A 19,890-nucleotide genomic window follows, 5' to 3' on the forward strand; every position below is an offset into this window, starting at 1 on the left:
TACATTTCTGAAAAATATATGTTAAGGAAATTTTATGTAAGAAATATGAAGACACTTACAGTGTTTCTAGAGTGTTACTTTTTGTGTGTGTGCTGGGCTAGAACTTAGAGCTTGGGCACTGTCACTGAGATTTATCTGCTCCAGCCTAGCATTCTACCACTTAAGCCACAGCTCCACTTAGAGCTTTTTGGTGGTTAAAGGGAGACAAGAGTCTTATGGCCTTTTCTGCTTAGCCTGCCTTCAAACAAAGATACTCAGAACTCAGCCTCCTAAATAGCTATGATTACAGGCATAAGCTACCAGCACCTGGCTTTTTAGGATGCTACTTTTATAGTTAAAATATAAAAGCCATATATGGCATGGACGCTGACTCAGAAAGTAAGTGTGATATGGGAGGCAGATTGTGTTCTTCAAAATACCCTAAAAAAAACTAAGTTATATAGGCACCAAATCAAAACCTAAACAATCATCAATTCTTTTGGGAGGCCACTTAGGCATTTATCAGCCTGTATGATCTGAAATTCATGTCATTTGTTTATAGAAGGTGATAGGGATTGAAACTAGAGTCTTATGCATTGTACCCCTGCTGCTCCCCCAATCCCTGAAGTTAAGATTATTTGTATTTAAACAGTAGAAGCTGATACAATCAAGAATACAAAAGGAGTAGTGTGTGTGTGTGTGTGTATGTGTGTGTGTGTGTGTGTGTGTGTGTGTGTACAAGCATGCGTATGTGTATGCTTGTGTGTATTGGGACTGGGGCTTGAACTCAGGGCCTACATACACACTGTCCTTGGAGTTTTTTTTGCTTAAGGCTAGCATTCAACCCCTTGAACCATAGCTCACTTCTGGCTTTTTGGTAGTTAATTAGAGGTGAGTCTCATGGACTTTCCTGTAGGCCTGAGCTACTGGTGCCCAGCTATAAGCATAGTCATCTTTAGAAACTACTTTGTAAAACATCTTTCAGAAGCCAGGTGCCTGTAATTCTAGCTACTCAGGAGGCTGAGATCTGAGGACCAAGATTCAAAGCCAGACTGGGCAGAAAAGTCCTTGAAAGTCTTATCTCCAATTAACTACAGATGTCATAGCACTCCCAATTGTTCTCATCTAAAACTAGAGTTAAATTGTAAAGAGGAATATTTATGATAGTAATATCAAATATTCAGGGCTGGGAAGTTGGCTCAGTGGTAGAGTGCTTGCCTTGCATGCATAAGGCCCTGGGTTCAATTCTTTAGCACCACATAAGCAGAAAAAAGCCAGAAGTGGTGCTGTGGCTCATGTGGTAGAACGCTAGCCTTGAGCTGAAGAGCTGAGGAACAGCGCCCAGGCCCAGAGTTCAGCCCCCATGACCGACCAAAAAAAAAAAGCCCCAAACCCCCAAAAACAAATATTCAGTTATTTCTTGTGTTTTCTCTTACATTGTTTTAGAGCTGGTCTTTCCCAGTATGGACAGGAGTACTGAGAATTTGCTGGTCAGTACCTCCTTCTCAGCTGTCTGTATTGTAGTCTCCCATTTTGCTTTATTCTTTCTAATGAATATCTTGCTCACTAACAGCATTAGCTTTGAGGAGTTATTCATGATTTAAACATACAGGGCAATTTATAATTGCCCTTGACAGCTACCCATGACACAGAAATAGGAGGATCACTATCCAAATCCTGGCCAGGCAAAAGCACAAGGGCCTATCTAAAAACAAACTAAAACAAGAAAGGACTGGAGATGTATCTTAGTGGGTCCAGTATAGACACGGCGTATAGACACGGCTTTCCTCATCCATGAAACAGTAAGGTCAGATAGGGTGATGTCAATGGTCCAACTGTATGGGCAATGATGCTACCTACCTACTAGCATTAATTTCTAGAATTAAAAGGAATCACTGAATCCCTGGAGGCATCACTCATTCATTTATCAAACACCAGTATGTAAGCATCTACTCAGTGGAGCTGAATGGAGCTGTTCGGGATGCTGGCCAGCAAAGGAGGCAGAGCCTCCACTCAGAGAGGCCATGGGGCTGATCAACTAAAATGAGCTGAGGCTGGAGCTCCGTGGGAGACCCTGTGCCTAGCCTGGGTTTGATCCTCAGTACCCCAAAGAAAAACAATAACCAAACATAATTGTTTTTAGCTGGGCACCAGTGACTCATGCCTACAATTCTAGCTAATCAGAAGGCTGAGATATGAAGACGGTGATTCACAGCCAGCTCAGCTGAGAGACCCTTATCTCCAATTAAGCAGCACAGAGCTGGAAATGAGGGTTGGCTCAAGTGGAAGAGTGACAGCTTTGAGCAGAAAAGCCAAATGAGAGCAAGAAGCCCAAAGTTCAAGCTCCAGTACAGGAACACACACACACACACACACACACACACACACACACAGAGGCATACTATGTGAAGTGAGGTGGTCAGCAAAGGCTTTTCCCAGGAGGTGGCCTTTGGGCACAGGGCTTACTTGGAACTCACATTCAAGTTGTCTATAGCAAGTTCAGAAGGTTTGAAATGTCTCAGCATCCTTTCTGATCCATTGCTGGGTTGCCAAGCCTATTTGAGAATACTGTTAGAGTCTAAGGAATATTTTTGAGTGGGTTTTTCCTAACTTTCCAATAAAACGGTGGATTATGGTTCAAATCTGGTAAGATAGATGTCAATCCATGGTTTGGCAGCAATGCTACCCCTGCTCTCCCATTGCAGGAACCCTCACCTTACTAGTAGAATGCCCACCGTGCAGAGGAGAGTAGGGTTGGGTCAGGCCTTTCTCATTAAAAAGGGTCATGGGGAGGTTAGAGTCTGGTTACAGCCCTGTTTGGGAGATGCCAAAAGTGTGATCAACAGCCCCTCTAATAACCTACTGGCCAACCGGAAAATCAACAGTGCCTGTGTTCCCCCACACTGTGCCCCTGCTCATCAAGCCCCTTGGCTTCCCCTGGCTTCCCCGCAGAGAGCGGGCGTCAGGCAGGGGGCTCCAGGGCTCAGATCCCTGTCTGCCTAAAGACCGGCTCCTCAGGAGAGGAATCATCGAGCCCCAGGCGAGGAGAGCTTTCTCTTCTCCCCCCTGGGAGAATCCTTTGCATGAAGTCATTCCAGCCTAAGAGTGGGAGGAAGCAGCAAAGAGAGGAGGAAAAGATCCGCTTTCTGAGACATCATTGCTCTCAAAATGACAAGGAAACTTGGTTTTTAGAGATCCAAGGCTAGAGACTATTTCCATGTCTATACTTTCTCAAAATCACCTTCATTCTTAGCTTTTTTTACCATTGAAGGAAATGGCAAGTTACTTTTCCTTTCCTTTTTCTTTGTTTCTCCCTCCCTCCATTCCTTCTATCTTTCCCTCCTTCCTTCCCTTCTTCCCTCTTTCCTTCCTTGTCTCTTTCTCTTTTGGGCCAATATTGGGGCTTGAACTTAGGCCTCGTAATCTCACTTGGCTTTTTCTGTTCCAAACTGGTGCTCTACCACTTGAGCCACACACCTTCCAGATTTTTGCTAGTTAGTTGGAAATAAGAGTATCATGGACTTTTATGCCCAGGTGGGCTTCAATCCACAATTCTCTCAGATCTCAGCCTCCTGAGTAGCTAAAGATTACAGAGGTGAGTCACCATGCCAGGCTTAAGTTACTTTTTTTCTGTCTTTATAGTTAACCCCTACTAAGCTGTTCCACAGAGGTTACTAGTTCAGAGATGTCTGAGCAGAAAGCCTGAAGGGTCATGGTGTCAGTGTTCTTCCTAGTTAAGTTCTTTCCTTAGGCCTCACCAGAGAGGCGAAGGCTACCCCGGTAGCCCAGAGTTGGCACAAAGGTCTTGTGAGCAGACAGCGTGAATCCCCAAGGTTGCAGGCACTATTCTTTCAGTTCATCTGGCTTAGAAATGTTCATCACAAAGATGTGAGGGCCTCCACTTGAACTTCAGGGCCTAGAAGCTCCCTTCACTCCAGAAGACATGACCACCAGGTTTAGAAATCCCTTAGGGGACATGTTAAACCTTAGGCCAAGAGTGAGGATACATTGGCAAGTGAGCAAGTGAGGATGTGGCTCTTAGTGATGTGATAGTGGTGGGGTGGGGAGAATGGAATGGGGGATGGGAATATGAAGGGGATCAGGTTAGTTATGACCTTGTCCAGCCTAACCTCATCTGAATGTCTATGTTCTGTTTGGAAGAAAAAAGTGAACCAGGAAAAGGGGAGGAAGGCATTAAGGAACAAATGAGGTACTGATCATCATACAGCTGCTTGAGGATATTTAAGAAAGTCATTCTTGGGGCTGGGAAGGTGGCTCAGTGGTAAAGCGCTTGCCTCGCATACATGAAACCCTAGGTTTGACTCCTCAGTACCACATAAGCAGAAAAAGCCAGAAGCAATGCTGTGGCTCCAGTGGTAGAGTACTAGCCTTGAGCAAAAAGAAGCTCAGAGATACTGCCCAGGCCGAGTTCAAGCCCTGGGACAGACAAAAAGAAAAAAAAAAAGAAAAGAAAGTAATTCTGTCATCCTCTAGACATTAGGACCATTTGGCCACACATAGGTGTGGCCTGTCCATGTCATCATGTTCACAGCTGTTGAAAATGAGCTGTTTGAAAAAAGCATTGGCCTTTCCCAGGGTTGATGGCATAGCCCATGACCTCAGGTGGAGAATGGAAATCCGCGTTGTGGAAAGCAATGGAAGAGTCCATTTGTCTGGACTGTGCTCCGAGATGGGCTCAGCAGAACCCTGTGCAGGGCACTCTCCCCGAAAACTTATCTCATCTGCGCAGGCCTAAGTGAATTTTCTCCCCTACATCCTGCAGTGATGGCTCCCATAATTTTGTTAGGCTTCATATTGAGTTTTTATTCTTAGGTATTTCCTTAGCTCTCCATTTCCTCTAAGCATCTTAACTGGTAATTCCCTTTGCTCACAAGGCTGCGCTCAATGAAGGTACCTTCTATGAACTAGCACGCACCCCCACACACCCCAACACCCCCTCCCCCAGCATGTGTGTGCCAATGAGGAAAAGGGACCAGCAAAGGTTGTCACAAAGAACACGTAGACCTGAGTCTGGGGATAACTGGTGATTGGTCTCAACATTTGGTCCAGTGTGAAATCCCTTGCCACATTAAGGGAAGATCAACAATTTGGGCATTTGTGAAGGAATCAGATACAGACAAACAGAAAACCTGGGATCCTAGAGCTTTATCAAACAACCCCTTTAGGGCCTGTACAATTGTCACCATGGCTTTCGCTGTTAGAAGTGGTTGCACATGCACTGGGTGATGACCTCACACACAGCTTGGCAAGGCACTCTCCATGGCCAACCAGAGGAGTTGCTCAGCATGACTTCTGGGAGCGGTAATGGTACAGGTTGCGGTACTGGATTGTTCTACATAGTCCAGTGGACCACGCTGGCTTGGTTGGCAATCTTGAAGGAGCTTCATCTCCTGCTTCTCCCATTCCAGAGATGGATGGATGATTAGCCTTTGGTTCTACCTTTCTGGGGAATGAATGCTCACCTTAAATGAGATGGAGATGATCACTAAGGACTTAATGATGTGTCTAGTCCCACATCACCCCCACTTCATCATGGAAAAATCTTACTCCTTGAAAACAGAATTGGAATGCTATTGTCTCTATTTGCATCTGGCCGTCCAGGGGAGAATTACTCCTGAATGGTGTTGAAAGTCCATAGTGTTGAAAGCAAGAAAGGAGTTCTGCTATATCCTTTTTTGAAGCATGTGTTAACTAGGTAGCAAATACAGGCTGGTCCATTTAATATGGTTTTTATAGATAGAAGAGGTCATTGGTATTGCACAAGAAAGAAGTAAAGAGTTGCTGAGTCAGCTGCATGGTCTTGAACATGAAAATGAAAGTATTACACTTAAGACCGAGTCCAAATAGCAAGGTTGGAGACAGCAAGAGCTGTATGGTGCTCAAAATTATTTACTTCTTCAATTGATAGCAAGTAGCATCAGGGTTTTAGTGGTGGTGGTGGTGTTATTTTGCAGGTGATTGGAAGTGTGGCTGGTTGGGTTTTTTGTTTATTTTGCACTGCTGGAGATCAAATCCAGGGCCTTGCACGTGCTAGTCAAGCACTTGTGGGCTGCTATACCCTCCGCCCATTATATGAGTTCTATCAGCAAATAATTTCTCTAAATTTTTATTTAGATATATTGGCTTTCAGATTTCAGCAGACAAGAATTTGTATAGTGCGAGATGCCTGTGTACTTCCTGCTTACATTTGTCCATCCATGGGTCCATCCATCCATTAACACAACACCCAGGCTCACTGTAGGGCCTGAGAGATAAAAGCCACCGTAGGTTGTAACTAGACACAACAGATGAAGAGAGTGAATACAAGTAACCGCATGAATTGTAAAAAGTACAACTCTAATTCCTGAAGTGCTGAAGTGTTGAATGTAAAAACAGGGTTTTCTTTTAGTTTGAATATGTACATCTTGAATGGAATGGTTTTTTTTTTAATGTAACTGACATCAGACCCTGATTTCACCAGTGTCTCATTAGAAGGGAGTAAAACAATATGAAGAGCAAGATGAAAGAAATGGTAGCACGGCTACCTGTGGGGCTGCGGAGCGGGGTGGAATCTGGAAGGTAGTTTGTGCACATCAGGCAGAGTGATCTGGGAGCACAGGAGAAATCTCCAAGCTTGATGGAGGCCACAGGAAAGACCCCAGGGGAGGCCTACACACAATCTACCTAAGAACTTCACTCTCCAAGCCTGACAGTGTTAAAAAAGCTAGGCAGGGAGGCTACTTTTGCCTCCAGAAGTCCAAGGCTGTTTGGCAACTGTGACTGGCAAATATTTCTTTTTGTTTGTTTGTTTTTTGCATGAAAAGCTCAAGCAGCACATGAGGCACAGCATATAAAGTGGGCCGCTTGGCCGCTCCAGATCCCCATTCTACACACCAGTGGCTTTGCCAGCCATGTTCCCATTGACCTTCAGAGTATGGACATCCATGTGTCAAAATGCAAATGGGAGCAGAATACACTGCTAGAGCCTTTTGATTTTCTTTTTGTTCACTTTCAACTTCAAAGCATCCTAACATGAATCTGATTAGTCATCCTGGCTTGTTGTGATCCTTGTTTGTTGAAAGCAGATGAGCTCATGACTGGTTTTAGTTTTTGTATGTGTCCTATGTTTGTTTGTTAGCACTGAAGATATCCATTACCTCCATTGGTAATGGATACTTTGAATGTGACACCCATCCAGTGACAGGTGTGGAGAAGACTTTGGTTCCTGCCTTCTGTGTGATTCATTGGTGGGGTGGAAGAGATAAGCACTTGGTAATTTTCTCAGCAGATGTGACATCTTAATTGCTAAGCCCCAAGGGCCTGTGGCCCAGCATCCTCAATTGAGCTCCAGGTGGGTTTAGTGCATTGGAGAATTGGAGTACTTGAAGGAAAGCTGTCTGGTCTCATGCATGATTTATGGCCTCACTTGACTTAGAGGTGGTGCTAAGATTACCAGGTCCTACCTAGATGGTGGGGTGTGGTAAAAAGACAATAATATTTCTAAGTTCGTGTCTAGCTCCTCCATACCAGACATGATTATGGACAAAAGATCTCATCTCATACATCAGTTTTCTCATTTGTGAACATTAAAATAACATCTTCAAAAGCTAGATATCACCCCATCTGAGCAGAAAGATTGTGAATTCAAGGCCAACCTAGACAACATAGCAAGTTCCTGTCTCAAACCCCTTACCCTGTGGAGCCAGGCACCAGTGGTTCACACCTATAATCCTAGCTACTCAGGACGGGGAGATCTGAGACTGAGGTTTGAAGCCAGCCTAGGCAGGAAAGTCTGTGAGACTCTTATCTCCAGTTAACCACTAGAAAATCAGAAATGGAGCTGTGGCTCAAAATGGTAGAGCACTAGCCTTGAGATAAAACCTCAGGCACAGTGTCCAGACCTTGAGTTCAAAATCCATGGCTGACCAAAATAATTCAGAAGCTGATCTGAACTTGGCAACGGGAACATTGGAGCAAACAAGAAAATGTTAATTATTTTACTTTGTGTTTCTCACCTGCTATTTGTGCTTTTAGTTGTTTTACCTATTTCTATAGGACCTGGAGATGTAAACACCCATTTTCTGAACACCATTGGTGATGTGAAAAGTTTGCTCTGTGTTTGTGCTTCAGAAGTCGTTTTATCAGTTAGAAATGACAATTGTCTCTCTCAGTGACTCACCTTCACACAAATCCACACCCACCCATACATCCACACCAACCCTGGTGACACATACAGTAAAGAACCCTGGATTTGAAAGGAAAAAGAATTAAAATAATGCCCAAAGTCTGAATGGAGTTTGTCCTTTCAGTTCTTTGTGAAGATTATTTGGAAATATTCTAGAGGCTCAACTTCACAAAGAACTGCTTTGTTGTTGTTATTTGTACCAGTCCTGGGGCTTGAACTCAGGGTCTGGGTGTTGTCTCTGAACTTATTTTTCTCAAGGCTAGTGCTCTGCTGCTTAAGCCACAGCTCTACTTCTGACTTTTTCCGAGTAGTTTATTAGAGACAAGAATCTCACAAGCTTTTCTGCCCACACTGGCTTAGAACCTCAATCTTCAGATCTCAACCTCCTGAGTAGCTAGGATTACAGGTATGAGGCATCAGTGTCCAGCAAGAACTGCTTTTAATTCATTTCCTGAAGCAAGATAGGAAACCCTAGAGCAGTGTGGATTCTAAGGTGAGAAGAAAAGCGGACAGGCGTGGTGAAGAACCCCAGCTATGCTGGTGCTGGAGGGATGAACTAATAGAGAAGATGTGGTCTTTACTTTAAACCTCATTGTTTTCTAGATTGTGGAATGTTAAAGAATGAAAGAAATAACTTCTGACTTTTTTGAAAAATAATCCCATGAGTAGACATGCTACATTCCTGGTAGTTAACAGTGAACCTCTTGCATTTGTTTTCCCTCGTGGTGCACTTCCAAAGCCTCTGGCTATAGAAGAAAGAAAGACACTGATTTTTTTTTTAACAAAGTGCACGTGTGTGTGTGTGTGTGTGTGTGTGTGTGTGTGTGTGTGTGATCTGAAAATAGTCTCTTGGTGCTTCCTGGGATCCCACCGAGGCTCTGGTTCTAGCCCCTTCTCGTAGCTCTGTAGGGAGGAGGACAGGGTGGGAGGTGTTAGTTAGCAATCTGCAGTGTGCATAATAAATGCATGGATTTGCTTCAACATTTCTGTGGCTGCCTTCCTAGCACTAGTGTTATTTCTGGTTACAAAGCACTTTAGATTTTACTTACACTAGTATATAAAGTCCTGCTACATGGACACGTGTCAGGCGGATAGAGCTGTCCCTGCAGGTTGTAACAACCAGAAAAGGTCTCTGCCAGCTCCTGTGAGCACAGCCAGCCCTGCTGAGGGGATTGAGGATGTGAAGTGGGTTTCTTCTTGACAGGATCCGGTCACTCGGCCCTTTGTCTGCTTGGCATCAACAGGAGAGACTACCTAGTAAACCGGATTTTCTGTCTACTCATGTTTCATGTATCTGGCCAACAGGACAGAAGTAAGAAAAATTGGTTCATTCTTCTTCTCAAAAATCTACCAGGTCCCTGTGCCATCTCTTGGTACCATGCAGGGGACCTGGCCGCTTTGCCAAGGGTCAGAATGATCTGTAATTGCTTCCTGGGTTGCCACCTCATGCACTTTTGCTTTTATGGCCAGACTCTGGGGCCTCAGCCCAAAGGAGGGTGATGGATGATAGACTTAATTGAGTCCCTTTAGCTAGAAGGGCCTCTCAATAATATAAAGTCCTTCATTTAGGACAAGCCAAACCGAGTTAGTTAATCATTATACTCTTTAACTGAGAACTAAATGGAGAAATGGTTCTTTTCTGGTATAGTAATAGTGTGTGTGTGTGTGTGTGTGTGTGTGTCTGTGTGTGTGTCTTTGTCTTTGTCTGTGTGTCTGTGTGTATGTGCATATACCAGTACCGAGTTTGAACTCAGGGCCTCGTGCTCTCGGCTTTTCCATTCAAAGCTGGTGTAGTACCACTTGAGCCATACCTCCACTTCTGGCTTTGATTTTTCTGGATAATTGGAATGAAGTGGCCTCATATTTGTCTGCCCAAGCTGGCTTCAAACTTCAATCTTCACATCTCAGCCTCCTGAGAAGAAAGGATTACAAAGGTGTGAGCCAGCAGCACCCAGGTCCTCCTGATCCCTTATTTCAGAATGCAGACACCAGCCCTGGGCCACAATTAAGCTACTTTCTACCTCCACAGCATTACCTACTCTCCCATTCATGTCAATGGAAGCATACAGTGTGTGATCTTTCATGTCTGGCTTCCTACTACCTTTCAGATTTTAAACTCACTGTAATACCCTTCTTCCTTTCTTGAAATAAAATTCATAGGCAATGTGAACTACTTACATACATGATTTAAAAAACAATATACCTTGTAATAAAAATAATATTTTAACTACTAGAGCATGTCTTCAGTAGAATATTTTATAGTTTGAAGAAGAAAGCAAGCCAACTTTCCCAGGCGGAGACACCTCATGCTTTGCTGTCATATCAAATATAATAAGTAATATTTGCACTGATGACCCAGTTGTCCCAAAGCTGATCAGGTTCTTGATAAAGTTCCACATAAACTAAAATTTAATCTTCCCTCAGAGTACACTAATGGTAAGAGTCTTGGGAACTCCATTGTAGATTGAAACCTTGTTAACAATATTTGTGTTCCCATGCGCCAGTGGCTCATGCCTGTAATACTAGCTACTCAAGAGGCTAAGATCTGAGGATCATAGTTCAAAACCAACCTGGGCAGGAAAGTTTAAGTCTCCAATTCACCACCAAAGAGCTGGAAGTGGAGCTATGTATGTCTCAGGTGGTAAAGCTCTACCACCTGGACAAGAAAGTTAAGGGACAGTGCCTATACTGTGAGTTCAAGCCCCAGTACCAGCCTGTCCCCTGATTTAAAAATACAACTCAATAACCTAACTCCTTCCCACTAGGCTCCGCCTCCTAAAGATTCCATTACTTCATCATAGTGCCAGAGGTTGGGTATCAAGACTATGAGGAGTATTCAAGGTCTAGACTAGGGCATGATCCAATATGATTCAATGGACAATGGTTTTCAAAGCTTTTTTGCATATGATGAAATTTCTGTTGTGTGGCTGTTTTCCTTACTGATAGAGCTGGGCACACCATAGGTCCACCAGCCTGAATTCGGCAATGGCTGAGACAAGACTCAACATTCTGACAGTGCTTTTCTTTCCTTGAACTTGCAAACCTTAGCTCTGTTTTCATTCCTTTTTTCAAGAGCCGTTGTTACAATCCATTTGTTATTTGACATTTGCCAATCAGAAGCAATGCCTAGGCACTATTTTATAAATGAAATGGACATATCATCCTAATTCTTAAAAACATCCTTCAAACATAGGAGACAAAATACAAAGGAAGTCAAGGGAACTCATGAGCTTCCAGGAAATTAAATTGGGTCACATGACAGTTACCCAATCAGTCTTCACTTTACAGTTTGGTTTCCTGTCTTGAAGGGTTTTACACATTTGAGGGTGCAGCAGGTTTAGTCATTTCTCCCTGTAATGTTTTGTTGATATTGATGGTAAAGGAAAGGGCAGAACTAAAGAAATGCTTTGCAAGCAGCTTCTAAGAATTCCCTGGGATGCAGTAGTATTGGCACATTTTTCAACTTTCCAGATAATAGACAACTGGGTATGGTTTTACAGGTTCAGGAGAGGGAGGGGCAAGCTGGAAGGGAGCCAGTCTCCAAAAGTCTCTTTCCTGGTAATAAGGGAATGATGAAAAGGTTAAATTTCAAAGTCTGATTAGAAATCCCCCCCCCCCCCGCTTTGGAACTCACAGCCTGTGGATTTGGCCTGCTGTGCCCAGACAGAGGTTGCTGGTTTTAACCCAGACACGGCCCCTCCTGGGGTGACACTGCTAGGAATTAACCAGTAACTCAGGGCATGGAAAGAAAGCATTAGGATGTGGGAACTCCTAAAGTGATCTGGCTGGCTAATCCAAATTGTTTTCAAATTATCCTCCTACATTCAGCACTATTGATCCTCTAGGAGGATCAATACAGTCACGGTGAGACAAGAAATCTCATGATTAAAGCTGTGACGGACCAACGTATGCAAAAACACGGAGCAGGGTTGTGCTGAGTTCACTGTGCACATAGCACCTGGCCAGCTTCAAGGGTGGAAGCTCTACTGTCTGCAACAGAATCTACACGCCTGGAGATGCCGCTGAGTTCCTGCATTAGAACACGCCGCAGTGCTGAGCTTGAGCTTGGTGGTGTGTGTCTATAATCGCAGCTACTCGGGAGACTGAGGCAGGAGAATCTTCAGAACATAGTTAGAGACCCCCATCTCTAAATCTGTAAATGAAACAGTCCAGTGCTCAGGCCATGAAAGGAGTTGCAAAGGTAAAGACATGACCCTTTTCTCCTTCATCAACCATGGATGGCCCTGCAACTCTCTTAGAAACAATAAATGCTTTGCTGAGAGAATGCACTGTTCATGTTTGAATGAATGGTACTATTTGTGGGGGGGGAGGGAGTATGACATCAAATACTGAGTTTTTAACATGGTTTATTTGTTTTAAAGAAGGGAAGTCAGTTCTTCATTAATGGCCTCATGGTAAATTCATTTGAACAGCTGGCTCACAACTGTAATCCTAGTCTACTCAATGGACTGAGATCTGAAGATCATGGATCCATGGAAAATTTGTGAGAACCTAATCTTCAATTAACCAGCAAAAATCTGGAAATGGAGGTGTGGCTCAAGTGGTAGCCTTGAACAATAAAGCTAAGGGACAGCATTCAGTTCCTGGGTTCAACCCCAGCATGGGCAGACAGGCAGGCATGCATGTGTATATGTGCGTGCGCACGGGAGGGCGCGCACACACACACACACACACACAGATTCGTTTGAGCAAATTTTAGTCTTTCTCATAGGTTTGGAAGCAGCCCTGCAGTTTATTTTCCCAATGTTCCTGATTTCTGAATGCAGTTCAGTTAAACCTGGTATGTTCTTTGGTTGTAAGGAGTCTCCGTGGTGCTTATTGGCAGCTTAAGCAGATCTGCATAGGAGCCTTTACTTTGGGGTCCACCCTCTTTAATGCAAGGCCAACCTAGTGTGAGGGAAGCATCCCGTGATCAGTTAAAGCCCAATCTCAGAGGCCCAACTTCCTGACTCCTGATTCCAGCTCCTCCACATGCACTGTCCTCAGTTTACCCATCTGTACAGTGGGTCCACAGTCTTCATGTGTTGTTGAACGAAGACAGTTCATTCCTGTCAGCTCCTGGGAATAGTGCCTGACACCTCTATGAAGAGTATGTGTAGGTAACACAGCTGCTTCATTGATCAGAGATTCTGTCTATGAAATAAAAAAAAAATCTCAAGCTGGGAGCTAGTGACTCACAACTGTAATCCGCTACTCAGAAGGCTGAGATCTGAGGATTATGGTTCAAAGCCAGCCTATGCAGAAAAGTCCCCATGAGACTCTTATCTCTAATTAACCACTAGAAGTGGAGCTGTGGCTCAGCATGGGCACAAAGAGGCTCAGGGACAGTGCCTGGGCCCTGAGTTCAAGCCCCATAACCAACAACAATGACGACAACAACAAAATTCTCTTTTTTCCCAACTAAAGCATCATCTTACAAGACTTCTTAGTAAGTGGGAGAGAAAGGAAGTCAGCAACAAACTGGGTGCCCCCAAGGAAATCTAGCGCATTGAGACTCCCTTGCTTTCCTTACTTGGCTGGACTGACCTCTGCTGGTGGCTTTACAGCTGGTGATGTACGTCGGCCAGGTGGCCAAGAGCATCCTGAAGTGGCCTCGACCCGCCTCGCCTCCTGTTGTACAACTAGAAAAGAGAATTGTGGCAGAATTCGGAATGCCATCCACCCATGCCATGGCGGCCACCGCCATCTCCTTCACCTTCCTCATCACTACCATGGACAGATACCAGGTAAGGGGGTCCTTCCTTCTGGGAGGGGTGCTACTACCCGGTCCCAGGATGGCAAACAGAGCTACAGCTCAGAAATGGCTCCAAAAGCTGCTCCAAGGAATGTGAAGGTTTATAAAGGAAAGACTCACAGGGGCCTAAATCCCACTGATCACAGTTTCCTCAGAAATGCAGCAATCCAGCCAGGTAATAATGTGTCTCACGCCTGTAATCCTAGCTACTCAGGAGGCTGAGATCTAAGAGACTTTTATCTCCCAACTAATCAGCAAAAAGCTGGAAGCAGAGCTGGGCTGAAATGACAGAGTTAAAAAGCTATACCAGAGCACAAGGTTTTGAAGTTCAAGCTCCAGCACTGGCACTACATAGTAAATAAACAAGTATGCAAGCATGTCATTTGTTGTACCTGAGCAGGAATGGCCATCTGTAGCATCACAGGATGAGACACACAGCTCAGGTGGTCCCAGGAGCCTGGGGCATTGTCCCCTCCTGGGAAAAATATACCCCAGCTACCACCTGGACAGACAGAAGTCAAAACTTGTCCTGCTTTGCAAGCCGCACCAAGGGTTTCTGAGCTGAGGCCTAGAAACGACCAAGCTTCCTTGATTCCATTCCGTCTCTGCCAGACTCCCCATGCCCAAGGCAGAAAAGACCATGCTCCAAATTACCTTCCCACAATGCCTCTGCCCGAGATAGGGGATCAACTGAAAAATGAGGATTCCTTTATTTTTGTCTCAGAACTATCTCAATGTCGGAGGATCAATAAATGCTGAAAATAGAAGTATTTTGCTGTATACCTGCTTAGATGCAAACTAGAGTAAAATCTTTTTAAAAATTTATTACTAAAATAAAGCTCTGCTTTATTTAGTTATTTATTCTGTTGAGTTTGATCCCAGATCACACTTACTAGGCAGGCACTGTACCATTTGAGCCATGCCCCTGGTCTCTTTTGCTTTGGTTATATTTCAAATAGGGTCTCCTAAGTAAGCCCAGGATTGTCTGGACCCAAATCCTCCAATTTATGTTTCTAAGGAGCTGGGATGACAGGTGTCTACCACTGTGCCCAGCTTTATTGATTGAGATGGTGGGGATGGCTCATAATTTGTTTTTGCCCAAGTTACTATCCTAAGAGTTATAATCCTAAGTCTGAAAGCCAAGTTCTGTGTGTTAATTTATATTACAACCAGAGAAACTTCTTCCCAGTACTGTATTCCTCTCCATCTTCTCCCTACCTCTTTCTTCTTTTTTTTTTTGTCTACTTTTAAAATATTTTCAGGTTGATCAGATTGTTGGTGTAAGATGTCTAAACTAGTGATTCTGGCCCAGTGAATTCTCAACTAGGACCTCAATTCATACCCATGTGCAGGTGATCTCATGATCTTTTTTCTTTCTTCTTCCCAAGTACCCTTTCCTTTTGGGACTGATGACGGCTGTGCTGGTCTCCACCTTGGTGTGTCTCAGCAGAATCTACACAGGGATGCACACAGTCCTGGTAAGATGAGAGAGGGGAAGATCTCTGAGTAACATTGGATCGGTGTGTGACTCCTTTTGCTTATTTATAAATGTATTTGCCAGCTGGTACAGTTGCAGACACCTGAAATCCTGGCTATTTAGTGAGTGGAGACAGAGGAGTAGAGATTTCAGGGTCAGCCAAGACTCTGTCTCAAAAATTTTGTTTGTGTATTTAATTAGAGTTTTCCTCAGGTCACTGAGTTAAGCAGTTATTACATTAGGGTGCATGCATAATAATAGTGATGAAATAGTAAAGAAAAGCACCGTGTGTTCCTGTATTGCTAATAACTCAGTGAGTGGAGGTAGAAAGTTTGAGGCCACTGTTTTTGGAGACTTTGACCAGGAGAGACAGAAGGAAGGCCCCACAGCCACCCTCACCACCTTGTCCTAATCTACTGTTGGCGCCCAGGCTTTCCTGCACACACACAATTGTCTCTCATCAAGATCTTGGAGCCTGGTGCCTGTAGCTCATGTCTGTAATCCTAGCTTCTCAGGAGGCTGAGATCTGAGCACTGTAGTTTGAAGCCAGCCCAGGCAGGAAAGTCCAGGAGACTCTTACCTCCAATTTACCAACTGCCAAAAAGCCAGAAGTGGAGCTGTGGCTCAAGTGGTAGAGCTCCAGCTTCGATCGAAAAAGCTCAGGAACACGGGGATGAGAAGGTGGCTCAGTGGTAGAGTGCTTGCCTCACATGCATGAGGCCCTGGGTTCAATTCTTCAGTACCACATAAACAGAAAAAGCCGGAAGTGGCACTGTGGCTCAAGTGGTAGAGCGCTAGCCTTGAGCTGAAGAGCTGACTGACAAAAAAAAAAAAAAGAAGAAAGAAAAAGCTCAGGAACAGTGTCTAAGCCTTCAGTCCAAGCCCCAGTCCCAACACACACACACACACACACACACACACACACACACACCCCTTGGTGGTCATGACTCAGGGTAGAGCCAGCCTGGCTGGAGATATACTGGTCCATGATTTCCAGTGGCAGAGAAAATGGTTGCTTGCCACAAGTGGTAGAGGGTAATTTCCTCAGTTAGTCATCTCCTCTATTCAGCAGCAGCTTGGTCATCTCCTGTGGGGCCAGGCTGGCAGCCAGACCTGGAAGATGATAATGGAGGGAAGCAAGCGCATCCTGTCCTGGGTGTCCATGCCGTGGGTGGAGGCAGGGAGCCACGGAGAATTGTATGTGCTGAGTGCTATGAGTAGGGAACGGCTGGACTGAGCCAAGTCAGGTGACCTGTCTCCTCCCACACTCTCCAGTCTCCAGGGAGCCACCGCCGCTTAGAATGCTATCAGCCTATTCAGATCCCATGGGACTCGCCTAGAAATACCTCTGGAGGTATTTGCAGACCCCGAGTTCATAGCAGCCTTGCACACACCAGCCAAAACGTAGAAGCAACCCAAGCACATAGCCATGAATGAATGAATGGTGAGCAATATGTAACAGATAAGGACAAGGGAATATTATTCGGCCTTTAAAAAGGAAGGGCATTATGATGCATACTACAACATAAATACATATTGATATACTGTTAGGTGAAATAGGTCTGTCATGAAATGACAAATGTTGGATTCATCTCTTTGTATAACGAATCTTGAGGAGTCATATTAAGAGACAGAAAGCCAGCTGGGTGCCAGTGGCTCACGCCTGTAATCCTAACTATTCAGGAAGCTGAGATCTGAGGATTGTGGTTCAAAGCCAGCCAGTACAGGAAAGTCCTTGTGAGACTCTTATCTCCAATGAACTAACAGAAAACTCGAAGTGGCACTTTGGCTCAAATGGTAGAGTGCTTGCCTTGAGCTGAAGAATTCAGGGATAGCGCCCAGGCCCAGAGTTCAAGCCCGACACCAACAGAGAGAGAGAGAGAGAGAGAGAGAGAGAGAGAGAGAGAGAGAGAGAGAGAGAGGTGTTAATGGTGACAGCCAGGGGTGAGGGGAAGGAGGGCTTGAGGAGCTGTTGAATGAGGAGAGGGGTTCAGTTTTACAAGATGGAAAGAGCTCTGGGTATGGGTGGGGTGAGGATGCCAGAGTATATTAACACCACTGAACTGTCTACTTAAAAATAACAGCCTGAATGTTAGGAGTGGTGTCCCATACCTGTAATCACAGCATTCAGGAGGCTGAAGCAGGAAGATTAAGAGTTTAAAGGTCAGGCTGGGCTACATAATGAGTACCGGGCCAGCTGGGACCACAGAACAAGAACCTATTTCATCTGGGCACCAGTGGATCACGCCTGTAATCCTAGCTACTCAGGAGGCTGAGAAAGGAGGATCACAGTTCAAAGTCAGCCCTGGCAGGAAAGTCCGTGAGACTCTTATCTCCAATTAACGACCAGAAAACCAGAAGTGGCGCTGTGGTTCAAGTGGCAGGGTACTAGCCTTGAGCTGAAGAGCTGAGAGGCAATGTCAGGCCCAGAGTTCAAGCCCTACAACCACCACTACCAACAAAAACTTATGTGTATTTATCTATTTGTAGTATTATGCATATATATTATATTATTATATATTATTTAATCAGGAGATTAAATTCATATATATATAAATTCACACCCACATACGTTCATACAAATATGTGAATATGTATTTGAATTCTTATATATATGAATATTCATATTCATGCAAGATATATGATATACATGTGCATACATATATACACATAGACATATATCTATGAATAGATATGCATGTGAGCTATATACATTTACATGTATATATGAACATATGTGTGTAACACATGCACGTGTGTGTGTGTGTGTGTGTGTGTGTGAATTTAAGCTCCAGAAGCAAGCCCCACTCTATAGCCAGCGGTGTAGACAGCTCCCTGGTTGATCTAGTGAGCAGCTAGGGCTGAGTGTTGTCGGTTGCATTGATGGAATAATCCTTTTGCGTGGGGTGCTGGCACACGGCTGAGCTTTCACACCCGCGTGGAAGGTGTGGGCAGGTGTGTCAGGCGCCCCTGGGGTGAGGTCATGAACTCCACTGACCCGACTGCACGCGATGCTCAGGCCCACGGGCCAGCCCAGGCCAGCTGCTGTGTTATGGCTGCTGTTCTCTGCAGGCGCGGGAGGAGCCCCCCCACCGCGGGACGGGCCTTGCTGTCTCCCCAGGAGGATGAGTGCCTTCCTCACGCCCTATGTCAAGGCTGTGCTCGGCCCCAGCAGACCGAGCTTGGGGCGCACTGGCGCTGCCTAGCTGTGTCACCGTCCTGGCCAAACCCACTGGGGAAAGCCTCGGGGGAACGCCTCTCCATCATCAGCGCCCACACAGGACGCGTGGGCCAGGCCAGCCCGCAGCGCTGTCAGCCTGCCAGCCACCACGCTGAGTCACTCTTGGCTCCTCAATATCTCCAAGCTGTTCTCACACGAGCACCAGGAGATGGTTTCTGAGGGTGCAGTTTCATGCATGGAGGGGTCACCCTGAGCTCTGGCTGGGTTAGAACTCACCTCTGGAAGATCTCAGTGCTGTTATTCCACACATGGAAATCAACGGAAGCGGAGTGCAGCCAGGTGGGGTGGTACATGCTTGCAACCCCCATGTTTAGGAAAGCCAGGCGGTAGGATCACACGTTTGAGGCTAGCTAGCCTAGGCTACTTAGCAAAACTCTATCTCAAAAGATTTTGAAATCTGAAGTTCATGGTTTGAAGCCAGCCTAGGCAGGAAAGTCTATGAAACTCTTATCTCCAAAGAACCATAGAAAAGGCTGGACGTGGAGCTGTGGCTCAAAGTAGGAGAGTAGCCTTGAGCTAAAGGAGCTCAGGACAGCACCCAGACCCAGAGTTCAAGCCCTGGAACTGGCAAAAATAAAAAGTAAGAATACAAATTTAAATAACAAAGCTAAGCTAGGTGCCAGTGGCTTATGCCTGTAATCTTAGCTAATCAGGAAGCTGAGAGCTAAGGATCTACTTCAAAGGCAGCCTGTGCAGGAAAGTTGTGAGACTCTTATCTCCAATTACCCAGCAAAAAACCCAAACAACAATAACCCAAAAGCCAAAAGTGGAGCAAGTGTTGAAGCACCAACCAGCTTTGAGCAAAGAAGCTAAGGGGCAGTCCTCAAGCCCTTAGTTCAGGACCTAGGACCCACACAAAGATTATTATCATTAGTAGTAGTAGTAGTAATAAAGCAGATTGCAACACATCTGGGACTACCTTGGTTCTTGGGCTGACATTTAGGGGAAAACAAAGTTCTATATTGCTTCAGCTAGTTTTTATTGAGACATTAATTTCTGACAGTGAAAGCATTCAGAGACTACAATGATTTGCAGAATCAATTTTTTTTTATTCTTTGGTGTACAATTTCATGTTCTCTTTTTTTTGTTGTTGGTCGTGGGGCCTGAACTCTGGGCCTGGGCGCTGTCCCTCAGCTCTTCAGCTCAAGGCGAGAGCTCTACCACTTGAGCTACAGCGCCACTTCCGGTTTTCTGGTGGTTTATTGGAGATAGGAGTCTCACGGTCTCTCCTGCCCGGGCTGGCTTTGAACTGC

General features: G+C 45.0%; 1 protein-coding gene across 1 annotated transcript in view; it reads left to right on the forward strand.

The window, feature by feature from the left end:
- The window catches only part of Sgpp2 (sphingosine-1-phosphate phosphatase 2), a 51,881-nt gene that overhangs the window by 16,285 nt on the left and 15,706 nt on the right, over positions 1-19,890 (forward strand). The window contains exons 3-4 of the mRNA XM_013019450.1: positions 13,732-13,911; positions 15,308-15,397. Coding sequence (XP_012874904.1) covers positions 13,732-13,911; positions 15,308-15,397 — 270 coding nt within the window. The remainder of the gene's footprint in view (positions 1-13,731; positions 13,912-15,307; positions 15,398-19,890) is intronic.

This window comes from Dipodomys ordii, unplaced genomic scaffold (genome assembly GCF_000151885.1).
Source record: "Dipodomys ordii isolate 6190 unplaced genomic scaffold, Dord_2.0 Scaffold1, whole genome shotgun sequence".
NCBI lineage: Eukaryota > Metazoa > Chordata > Mammalia > Rodentia > Heteromyidae > Dipodomys > Dipodomys ordii.